The following is a 12,657-nucleotide window of genomic DNA, read 5'->3' as shown; positions in this document are numbered from 1 at the left end:
GTTAACTAAATTATGACATTGTAGCATCTGTATCAGTGAATTTACACAGTACCCTTAAATCAAAAAAAGTACTCTAGTTCTCTAGTTATTGTAAGTAGAGCACTCAGGAAGGGAGGTGCAATATACGATAGTAGGAGTATGTGAGCCAGTAGGGCAGGGAAGGACTGACTGTACATGCTTATTCTCTATTCTCTGCTCTTTTTTTCCTCTCCCCTTGATTGTTGTTTCTTGTGATTGTTGAAGGAGCTTCAGAGGGTAACCATTATTTTCCTAAACACAGTATTCTCCATAACATTGCTAGAAATCTGACATGGTTGCTTTCAAATGTGAGCTGTCATTCAATCAAGAGGTCTACTTAAAGAGGACATCGTTATGTCTTCACTGCAAGCAAAGAAGTGATTGCATTAGTTAAAATGGTGGTAAAAATAAGCTGACTAGAACTGTCAGCCAGGCTTGTTTGGTTTTTTTTTTTCATTTCCCTTACAGATTTGTAATTTGATTTGGGTTAACCTGTTAATATACCTTTTAACAGCTCTACTTTATGCTGCAAGACAGTGTGTTTCTAGTTGAAGATATACCCCTTAACAGTGAGCATCTCTGAGAAGTGTAGTGAACTCTTCAAGAGTACAAGAGAACATGAACATGATAAAGCAATAAGCTGACAGCTCTCTAAGTATGAGGGGTGACAGAAAATCCTGCCTAGAGAGGGGTTTTTTTGAAAATTAATAGGTTCAGGATGCACTTTATGCTTGGCTCAGTAAGAGAGGCACAGAGGACGTCAGTATTTTGAACAGGAAAATCATTTTCAAATGCCTGGAAAACAAGTGAAGGCTGTACAAGACTGATATGTTAATGCAATAGTTGATGTGTTGGTCAGACTAACATTAACGGAGAATTAAAGCTTTTGTTATTAATGCTCCAGTTGTGTGATTAAACCTTACACGGCTAGGACTATTCCAGAGTCACTTTACCACCTTTAAAACAGGTGCCTTGGCTTAAGAAAGGATACATGTGCAACTACTTCTACTGGATTAGTGTGTGTCCCATTTTTTCCTGTATGTTCTTATTTTTCTTTTCTCCAAATCTTCCCTCTCGAGGTTTTTCACTTTATCTTGTTAAGTTGAAACTGTGCTAAGTAATCTGCTTAGATGTCTTCATTAAATTACCAAGAGATATTTATATATTGCGTCAGCCTTCTATTGCAGAAGTGTTTGCTCCTTCCCTGTGTGGTCAAACAGGGAAGACTGGCCCTATCTGCACAGCAGTACTGTTCTGCCTTTTGAGTCTGTAGGCAGCAGAGAAACCTGTAACCACCACAGTGTTTACAAATCAAGCCTGGATTATGTAATGTGGTTTCCTCTGACATGAGATGGTGGTACACTGTGAAAGGATTGAGGTTGCAACATAACTAGGAATATTAAAGCAATGATGTAATACTTGGATGTGACTAGTGGAGGGCAGACTTGAAATATATTACACTTTAGAGCATTTTTTAAAGCCTCTCCTATGTGACTGAAATTGCTGACACTAAGAAGTGCTCTAAGACCTCTAGTTTTCAAAGCTCAAATCTAAGCTGCAGAGAGGGGAGTTCTTACAATGAAAATATTTGAAAGGAAGAAAAAAGAGCAAGTAAAATGGTTTTTTTTATTCAGCTGTTCCTTAGAGTGCAAGAAATACGAAATTCATGTTGCAAACAAAAGCGATCAACTCTTATGTTAGGAATTAGTTACTGGATAGGTAGGATGACAGACATCTTACATTTTTTGAAATATTTATTCAAATGAGTGTGAAGAGTATGTTGAAAATTAAGCCACAGAATATGTGGTGGTAAGGAAGAAGTGCAAAACATAGTATATGAGGTTATGGTGCTAGAAATAAACCTGGCAGATGGTAGTGTCTGCCCTGCAGTGGAATAACCCTTTCTCCTTGTTAGTATTTCAGGAAGCATTTATAAGAATTTAACTACTTTCTCTTGTACCTCTTGTGTCTTAAGTTTTGGTGAGACTTCAACATAAGGTATGTACTAATTTGTTGTTGTGGTTTCAGTTGACAAGGGCAAGCAGCGGGGTCCTCGGAACTCATGCATACAGACTCAAGCCTCCACAGATGTGCGTTCGCCTGGCTCAAAAACAGCTGAGTTGACACAGTACAAAACAAAATGCGAGACCCAAAGTGGAGTCATCCTGCAGCTGAAAAAATTCCTGACAAGCGGTAACCAGAAGTTTGAAGCATTAACACTTGTGATCCAGCACCTGCAATCTAAGGTAAGAAATCACAGCTAATCAAGTTTTACTTTAGTTTGTTGAACGCTTCTCAACAAGGGCTTCGGAAAATATTAATATACTGATACATAATATCTGTTTCCATTTCAGTGGTTTCTGTTTTCTTGTGGAGGTAGCAGTAAACCTGTCCCTGGCATCAGCTGGACAGAAAACAAATAAGCCCCCTGACACAGAGTTTTAACTGCCTCTTTGCAGCTTCACATCCTTTTTAGAAGGGAAGTTTTTAGATGTTTGCAGTTAGAGTTCTTCAGGGTCCAGTATGTATCCAAGCATATACTTGAAGTTCTGCCCTTGTAGAAAGGACTAGTTTCAACAGTTAATCTGCACGACCTTGCTTTGTTATCTGACATTGGATAGAAGGGTATATATGGGGTAGATATGTTTATGAGCTATTTAAAATAGTGTGAGTTATAACGGTTCTATTTATTGAATCTTGCATTATTGGTGGTGTCTTAAAGTTATCCACATTTCATTAAAAAAATAATCTGAAACGCAGCTGTAATTTAGAGTGGAATTAACCTGATGTGGTTCAATATTTATTTGTTCTGATCTGTTTGACATACGTAATTACCTTAACAGTTTGATGTTATGCTAGAAATATTTGGTCTGCCTTGAAAACTTTGGAGAGAAGAAAAATCTGAAGTTTAGGAAATTGTAACAGTTACGGATTTATGCTGCAACAATTTATGCAGACTTTAGTAGCAGCTGGTGTCACATTTAAAACTAATGTTCCAAGATTGATATAACTTCTATTTCAGCTCTTACAATATGCAGTAATTTTTATAGTCTGCTACACAAAAAAGCACTGAGCTGTCCTCATATGCTGCCAGAATCATAGCATCCTCTTCTTGTGGGCTAATATCTGATCACTCCCGTTTAATTTTAAAATACTGCATTTAACTCAAAGTCTGGTTCAGCTCATTAAGAGCAGTGACTCTTAGCTGGTTTTATGAGTTTGGTTTGATTGGATTTTTTTAAACTCTTGACTGGAACACCTTTCTCTGCTAAGGAACTAGTTTAAGTTCTTCAAAACAATTTTGATACAGGGTTTTTGGAAGCCTGTCATCTAATATGAAATTGTGAAATTTATATGTGAAATTTTTGCTGTTAAACTTCTGTACAATCTTGTAATTACTGTATAATAAGCGTCTTGGCCTAGATTCTTCTCTCAAGTATTTTGTATGGCAACCTTTTAAAATCCAGGAATACTTCAAAAGTAGTGTTGAAAATGGAGGGAAGAGAGAACCATGAGGAAAAAACCTAGTAATTTTGCTCCTTCCTCTTCATTATTATTTTGCAGATGGAAAGAAAAAAAGTTATTTCTATCAAATAGTATAAAATAAATAATCTTTGAGAGTTAATTTGAAGCATGTGAAACCAGGCTAAATATGACATTGATTTAATTTCATATCAGTTACTTTTATTGAGGTGGTTCTTTCCCAGGAGAGGACAATGCTTGGTGAACTGTCATCGTCTTATTCTTATGTACTTGCCATAGGGGTGAGAAGGACTCTGTACTGTGGCTGGTGTTAAAGAATACTCATAATTTGGTAGTTAGCTGAGGGGAAGACCTGGTAGGATTTCTTTTTTTTTTCAGGGAACACCAAAGAGTTATTTTGGTTTTGTGGTTGTTCTGATTTGTGTGGTTGTGGTTTGTTTGTTTGTTTTCTTTGTTGTTGTTGTTGTTTTTCTTTCTGGTGGTGAGTTGTGGGGTGTGGTATAGTGGCCATGTGTTTATTTTTCTAAAGTATCTCTTGGGACCCTTTTCTAGTCTTCAAACTCTTTGGGTAGGCTCATGGCAAAACTTGGAGTTAGGTTTTAACTCTCAAGGCAAAAGCATATAGCTTAATTACTGTAGAACCAGCTGAAAATAACTTCAGCTTTTCTGGTTTTGAAATAATAAATAAGTCATGCTTAGCTGTTCACGGGAACAACAAAGCTGTGCTTCCATTCCTCCCAGCAGAGTAAGTGTTAAGTGACTTGATGCCATGTAAGCTGATGAAACAGCTTTCTGTAACCAGGAGGGTCCTACCTCTGGTGTGGGTCTGTCCCTACAGAAGGCCAATTCAGCATGCAACTACCAGAAAGCTAACCTAGCTACAGAGTGAGTGTTTATTTGCCAGACTAGTGACATGGACCATTCTAATGCGTGGTCAGATACAGTGCGAGAGTGAAATAGGGTTGAGGATGGGCTGCCTGGCCAAATGGAGAAAAGAGCTGTAGTGAGCTGCTGGGTCACTTTGAGGCTTTGCAGCCCAGCCCAAGTCTCTTGGCAAAACCTGCTCCAGCCTCTCCCTCTGCAAAGCTGAAGTTACTGGGAGGTGATTCAGCTGTTGCATTTGTTTGGGTTTACTTTCCTTTTTTCATCTTGAGTCCAATGCATTTCTGCACAAAAGCTTAAAGTTGCTTCTTTAGGACCTTGTTTGAAATGGGATGTAGCTGGGAATGATAATAACCTCTGAAAATGCAGCCAGCCGGTCTGGAGTAAAGTTGGGAGGCTGCTGTCAGGGGGTTAGATGAGATTGAGCAATACTGCTATGTTGTTTCTGGCTGAGCAGGAATCTCTTACAAAACTCTGCCTGAGCTCAAACCTCTTGGAGCTGTCAATATTGACATCTGTCTCTGATAATGCCCTCATACTTGAGCTATCAGGATTTGTCCAGGAGAGGCTTATGCTTTACCACCTTTAACAAATCTCTTCTGAATTTGAAAATCTTAAAAACCTAATTTCTGCCTCACAGGAGTTACTGTTGCACTGGGTTAATACCAGATGGAAACGCTCTTGGCATCCAGACTACTTGACGGCAAAGGACGGTGTGGCTGGCGAGCACACCAGGCTGTGCTGAGTTTTTTTCATTGTTACACAGATGTATGTTCACTAGTGGTGTTTGCAGTTTGACACGTACTTCTATCACAAAAGCAGGCTTAGTCTTTCTAGACTACTGCAGTCCCCCTGGTCCCCTGGTAATTCCTGTGACTTCATAACTATTTTCCTGTTTTGAACTCCAAACTAGAAAGGAAAAGTTGACAGTACAGAGGAAATAGTGAAATTGCCTCTTTACAATAAGAGCTTGAAGTGCCAAGGAAAGCCATCTTCCGTTAACTTTTAACTGCATTAAGCTCTGAAATTTGTGTCACTGCATTTTAGTTGGTCTTTTAACTTCCCTTGGTATTAATTTTGCGTATTAGTTTTGAATTTATTTTTTTGCCCCTTCAGTGATAGATGCATTTTAAAAAGCTTTAAATACATGGTTTAGCATGTCTGCAGTAAATCTGGCTGTGGCTGCCATTTGTACAGCCCTGTCCTCTCTTCCCTTGCCCTCATGTCTGCACGGGCTGGTGCTCACCGGGCCTTGAGGAGCCAGTTCAGGCATCCAGTCAGGAAGAATGATTGTGATTAAGCTTATAGGTTTGCCCATATCTGAGGTGCCATGGGCATGCCCCCACACAGAGGTTTGCAGTTGGAAGGAGTGGGATAGGAGAACCAGCAGCACTGGGGTGGGATGGCAATATGTGCCTGAAAGGTCTGCAGCTGTGGGTGGGAGCCAGATGCTCCCTTGGGAAGGAAAACCCCAAACTTGGGTTGTTTTTGTGATGTCCTGCAAAAGTACGTCACCAGCGAATGAAACTGGGGCATGGTAACTCCTGCATGAGCTTCTACTTCTTGCCTCCTGAGCACTCTCGGCCCCTTCCCCTGCCGCAGGGCTGTCTCAGCGCTGCAGCTGGGCAGATCTTATGTGTTTGGCCACATGGGATAATTTTTTTTTAACAGCACAGTACTACTTTGGTTTTAAATGTCATTTTGACTGTTTTAGGGAGATTTGACTTTCAAGTGGAAAGGTAATGTATTGTTAGAGTGACTTCAACAGCTTTTTGACTGTTTCAAGTGTGGATTGACAAATTTTATCTTTTCATCCTTTCATTTTAATGCTTAAATTACCACATTCAGAACTACTCAGGCTGTTTAAAAAAAACTTCATATGGTAAAAAGTCTAACTGTTATAAACAGTTATTTCTGTTCTTCTGTTTAGTAAATTAATCTAAATGTTTAGAGAACTCTCAACAGATTCTGCTGTACAAATGAGCTTCACATTTGTGTTTGTGCTACAGGGTATTACAGAGTTCAACAGAAACTGAATTTCACAGTTGTACCTCTTTTGGTATGGTTACAGGAAGACTGCTATTTACAGTACGAACTTTACTTGGGAATAACTGTGATGACATCTTCAAGAAGTTCTCTTCATAGAGGGAAATGCCATTTGAGAGGCTATAAAACCATGGCAATAATATGTGAATGCTGGTAGTTGTGGATGTGACACAGGAAGCACCATAAGCAATGTGCTAGAAATTGGTGGCTGAAACAGACTTTAGCACTTCTATGTGGAAATAGTAATTAACCATTAGTACATGAGCTACATCGGCTGGCATTTCCTGATGTATCTTGACTCTGCAGTTATCCATATTAGTTTTCCCAGGAGCTTCTTACCAGTTTAGAGAGTTCTTTTCCATCTTGGGATACATGAACACATGTATCAGAAAAAAATTGTCTTGGCCTTTGTGGACATTCAGCAAAAAATGTTTGCGTTTATCAAATGATAAATGCATATCTAGATTATGGAGCAGAAATACACATTGTGTAACTAAACACAAAACCATTTATAGTAAGAGATCTGTAACAGTCAAGTCTTTTTACCTATAAATCCAAATTATATTTGTAGGCCTATCACTTAGAGCAGTTGTCTTTTGAGGTAAATTCATAGTTTTGATTGTGGAGAACCAAATACCAAACTTGGCTAGTTCTCATTAGGATTTTCATCCAAAGTGTACTTCTGCTCTTATCTGGCTTTCCAAAATATTGACATGACTTTTTACAGGAGAGAATAAGGATTTTAATTTAGGTAATGTTTGTGTTTCTTTAGAGTGAGAAAATATATATCACTTAGAACAGAGGTTGAAAGTTATCTTGGATTTGAGGAAATAAAGTATCTTTTATTCTGTTAAGGAGAGTATTTGAGTCATAATACAGTAGCTTCTTTCTGTGAAGCAAACCTAGGCTTCACCAGTTTGCACCTAACTGTTGGAAAGCAAGGAAGCTTCAAATGGTTCTTAATGTCTCTGTAACACATGGTTGCTGAGGAACAAGAATATTTTTGGCAAGAAGTTGAAAATTTGTGAGCTCTAAAATCCCAAAAATATGATTAATCCATATGAAAAAATCCATTAATTATTGTGAAACTAGGTTCCAGTGGAAATAATTTCTTAGACGATGCCTCAAGTACTTTGGGTACACCTGGATATTCAGGATGAGTTACAGGTGAAGAGAACCAGGAGTTCTGTCCTGTAGCTATTCCTAGCAAAAATTGTCTTGAGAACATACACCTTTGACTGAAACAAAGTTTGTGTTTCAGGCAACCAATGTTGCTTTCCATGAAATAGTTAGTTCTTATCACTCCCTTATTATTTCTGCTAACATTTTTTTTCAAGAAGATGTGGAATCAATGACAGTAGCAAATTAGATATATCTATTACATAATCAAAATTAATGGGAGCAGTTGGTGAAGGGAAGATAATTGATTCTTGTTTCCCTGTTCTGTTGTACGGCCTCTTAAGATTAAATTCTAAACAGCCTTAAAAATGGGATGTCATAAAGAAAATACTGTAATAATTTGCTCAAGCATAGGATCTCATATTTTTAACATCTCAAAGAACTGTAAAGGTAGTTAAAATTTTATAGACATGAGGACTCTTGTGACAGTATAACTTGCCAAAGCTTCTTCGTATCTGATGGAGACTATCATATTCAGAAGAAATGAACTGAGACAAAGAACTTTAGAAAACACGGAGCAGTAAGAACTTGGATAGTAGTGCTTAGATTTTTTAATTAGATCAGAATTTCTACAGGGAAGGAAGGAGTCGTTCTGTTTGACAAATGAAAACTAACATTGGGAGTTCAGAAACTCTGTAAAGTAGAAAACAGGCCGTTACAGAGAAGTAAAGTTAGATAGTGCTTATTACTACATCTGGATCTAACTTTATAAATCTATTGCACTAAAGTGGACATCACTTCTAAATAGGAAAGTAAAGATCACACGTGAGTATAAGATCCTGTGTAAAGCTTGTAAAAGCATAAAGAGCCACAAGTGTATGATTTGTGTTAAATATTAAGTGACTCATAGGAATCCTGTTTGGCTGGTTCTCTGCTTTAGTGTTTCGTGCACTACACATCAGGGAATAAACGTCTGATTCTCTACAAATACTCTTAACAAATGAGAGTAGCAAAATATTCAAAATTACAGTGGGTGTCTGTTAGCAAATCGCGTGTTATATTCTGAGGCTTAATTGTATTCTTTTTGAAGTAGTAAGTCAAGGTGAAAACTGATTGCTTAATTCAATTGGTAAGAAGGCAACGCATAATGCTAACAAGGCCAAGAATAATTTAGAAATAGTAATTTCACTGTATATTTATCGATTTGAGATGGTTAATAACATTTTCACTTTATTGCCATAATAGTCTGGTACTCCTTTCAGAAATGTACATGGAGTAGAAGATGTAAATTCTGTTTCCTGTGCCACCTCCTTGGCCCCTTTCTTTAGCTTGCTTTTGCCTCCAAGTGATGTGAAAGAAACGACATTTCCAGGGTGTCTTAAAGGGGGTTCTGGGCAGGTGATATTAAAAAAAAAAAAAAAAGTAATATCTAAAATTGCTGACTTCTAATTAGAAGAATTTTTTTAGAGGTTTGGATTTGGCTAGCAAAGAAGGAGCAGGGACTGGTAGAAATATTGTCGTATAAGGGCCAAAATAGTCAAAGCAATTGTCATACTCGCAAGCGGATATGAATGGCCCTTTTGTTACCCCTTCATAATTACCTCCAGGCTGTAGCTGATGACACAAGAGTGACTGGAGTTTATGCAAAGATGTGATTCAATTTTAACATTACAGCCAGTGGTGATGCTTATCTTTTTGTGACTAGTGCAGGACAAGGATGGAGTAAACTTCAATTTCTAATGCTCTGTCCATACGAGGAATAGCTGCTCAGATGAGAAACACTCATCCAGTATTAAGACTGTTGCAACTGGGACTGTACCAGTATTAAATAGTTAAATGATAGTCTGTTCTTCCACACAAACCAAGTCCATCTTCTGTAAGTGCATGTGGTTTGAAAAAATGTTTTTAAAAATCAGTCTGTCCTTTCCAGAGTGAAATTGATTTGAACCTGTGTGTGACAGTAAAATGCATTAAGTGCTTCCTGGCTGGTTTATGCGCTCTGAACAAATTTTTATTTAGTGTGATCTAATAAATTGCTTTTTCAAAAAGCATCGTAATGTTTTTATATTTGATGCCTAATGTTCTCCTTCCATAAGTCTTGACTCTTGAAATGCCTTGTTAACAAATCTGTATTGCTGATAAGAACAGAAAACTGATCTACAGCCTTTGAGTTCAGAGCCGTTTCGACCTGCCAGTGCTGCCTGTGACAGGTACAGCTCCTGCTCTTTACGTGAGACCCAAAGCTGCCTGCCTACATGCTGCGGAATGCTTGGTACCAGCATTGTGTGGATCTTTCTTCACCTTCTGTAGGCAGGGACCAGGTCACATCCCAGCATTAAGAGGGGAATGTTCCAGTAAAAAAAAAAAAAAAAAAAAAAGTTCCACAACACAACCTGACTCCCTGAGATATTTCAGGACCTAGGAGTGGGCAGTGTCTGTTCCTTTGCAGCGTACTAGTATTTTGCAGTTTTCAGTTCCAGTAATATATAATGCTGCTTCTGAACCTGTTCAGATACAAGGTTTTGCAGCAGTACAATTTTGAGAAAGGTCTGGAAACATTGATCTAGGGATGAAAAACTGAGTGAGAGGGTTTTGTTAAATGATGGAATCTTATTAAGAAGTTTGAAACAACACAGAGCTCCTGGAGGTGTTAATGTTCCGTGTGATAGACTAGACAGCTGTGATAGGCAGCCTATCACAGAGATATTGGTGTGACATAGCTGCTTGAAATCAAAAGCAACAACCAGTCTTCCATAATTCAGTATATAAATGCAAACTTTCAGTATTGGTGTTTGTGAATTCTTCTTTCTCTAGTACAACTTGGGAAGAGTACGCGTTTTGTTTCCAGAAGGAGAATGTGGTTGTCCAAAACATGAACTGTGATGTGTGGATGGTTAATACCAGAAGGGTAAAGTTAACTTATTTGGATATGCATACTTGAAACATAGTTTTTACTGTGGTTATCTTTTTTTACATCAAGTAGCTGTTGAAGGACTTGTAGATCTTAACACGGAGTTAAAACTTGCAAATGACTAGGGCATTTTGGCCAGGCACAGCCTATCTGTGGCTCTCAAAGACTTGACTTGCAGGCAGACTATGAGGCTGCTACACCACAGCCACTTCACATGGCACTAACAGGGCTGTGCTGGGAAACCTGAAATGGTTAGTCCAGCTATTTGCACGTCCTCTTAACAAAATAAGTGTTGACGGTTTGCCATAAAACTGCATGCTTCTGGATTTAGGCTCTGCAAAGATGAAGAAATGTTTGAGTCTTCTCCTTTACGCTGAGAATTTTTTGTAGCATCCAAAAGCAGAGGTGCACCATTTTGATACTGCCCGTGGCAAAGGTTCTATACCCAAATGCTCTTCTCATTCCTTCCTACACCTTCCATGTTTATGGTGAGGGGAATGTTTTGGTTAAAGCTCAGTTGGATTTCTTGTGCCCTTACAGTAGATTCTTTTGAAATAAGAGAAATAGGTCCTTAGTCATCCTTACAAGATCTTGGCAAGGATTCATAAATCTTATGAGAGCTTTAAATTGGTATGAAAACCCTCTTTGAGTCTCTGACAACTTAAGTGAGGATGATCCCTTTTGCCAGATTTGCCTGGATAAATGAACAGTGACAAAATTGCTCTATGCTGTATGTTCCCCCTTGGTTCTTCTCTTTCAAATTCTGGTATTACTTTTTCAACTTAGAATCTTGTAAAGCATTATCTAGAAGGTTGCTTGATATTTCAGTTCAAAACATGTGCGTATCTGGCATTAAATACTGAAGATGGCCCTTACTGGGTTTTTCGAGTGGTTTTTGGTATTTCACTGTGCTTAGATTTCAGGTCTTGCAAACGTCCATGTTTTCTTGGGGAGATCTCTCTGTCTGGAGCTTCAGTCATCGAATCGTAGAATGGTTTGGGTTAGGTGACCTCAAAGATCATGTAGTTCCACCCCTTCTGCCATGGGCAGGGATACTTTCCACTGGATCAGGTTGCTCAAAGCCTCACCCTGCCTGGCCGTGAACACTTCCAGGAATGGGGTATCCACAGCTTCCCTGGGCAACCTGTTCCAGGGCCTCACCACCCTCAGTAAAAAATTTCTTTCTAATATCTAATCTAAATCTCCTGTCTTTCAGCTTAAAATTGTTCTCCCTTGTCCTGTCCCTGCACTCCTGACAAAGAGCCGCCTTTAAGTACTGGGAGGCTGATGTAAGGTCTCTCTGGAGCCTTCTCCTCTGGGCCAAACTCTCTCAGCCTGTCCTTGGATGGGAGGTGCTATGGGAGTTCTATAAATGTGCTAAATTAACTAATAATCAGTCTGATTACCTCATCTAAATGCTTAACCATATAAGCAACTTATTCTTCTTAATTTAGGTTGGCAGTCTCTATGGCTAGTTTTTTTCTGAGTATATTCCTTAGCAAGAGGTGATGATACAAGTCTGTCTATCTGGATTTCTTGATGTGTGAATCTATGAAGGGACAAGCTAGAGGCTGAAGCACACCTAACAGCACCAGCGAAAAACAAAAAGGGCTCAAGAGCAGCATAAAGCAAGAAATGTTTTAAATGTTTAAAATGTTTTTAAAAAATAAATTAGTAAGCTAGTGTTATTCTATTTTTATTTTGGGTTTTTAGTCTCCGCCTCTGTCAGTCCTTAGTATATTATGATTTCATATACACTTTTCTCATCAAATTGATCTAACTATAAAGAAATACAAAATGTGTGGACCATGAAGTAGGCCTTTTGCTGGAAACACTAACCAAAAATATCAGCCTTTCCAAAGAATCTGCAGGATGGCCCAGCCACTAGGCTGGGGAAGGGGATTTGAGATGTTTTACTAACAGGGTGGGCTGGGAGGAATCAGGTCAAGAATGATTTTTTTTTTTTTTTATTTAGAATGAAGAATGAATGTGCAAACAAAATGAACAAACAACAAAAAAAAGATCTCTTAAGTGTGTTTGTACTCTGGTTTAGTAATGGACAAGTTTACTGTAAAAGCTTTGGAAAATTCCCCCAGGAGCCCATGGCATTTGATGGTTAACTTTCTTGCAGGTCCCCTACGTGATTGTGTCCTAACACGCTAGGATGCAGCTCAAATAACTGCAGCATTCACATTTTC

At 38.5% G+C, this 12,657-nt stretch overlaps 1 protein-coding gene across 19 annotated transcripts in view; it reads left to right on the top strand.

Moving 5' to 3' along the window:
• Positions 1 to 12,657, top strand: part of MTUS1 (microtubule associated scaffold protein 1) — a 129,814-nt gene that overhangs the window by 93,803 nt on the left and 23,354 nt on the right. For all 19 annotated transcript variants that reach the window (XM_054066480.1, XM_054066488.1, XM_054066487.1 and 16 more), the window contains one exon: positions 2,047 to 2,264. In XM_054066480.1, the coding sequence (XP_053922455.1) occupies positions 2,047 to 2,264 (218 nt within the window). The remainder of the gene's footprint in view (positions 1 to 2,046; positions 2,265 to 12,657) is intronic.

Source organism: Cuculus canorus, chromosome 4 (genome assembly GCF_017976375.1).
Source record: "Cuculus canorus isolate bCucCan1 chromosome 4, bCucCan1.pri, whole genome shotgun sequence".
Taxonomy (NCBI): domain Eukaryota; kingdom Metazoa; phylum Chordata; class Aves; order Cuculiformes; family Cuculidae; genus Cuculus; species Cuculus canorus.
Note: the sequence above shows the minus strand (reverse complement) of the source record. Positions and strands in the feature narration are given on the sequence as shown.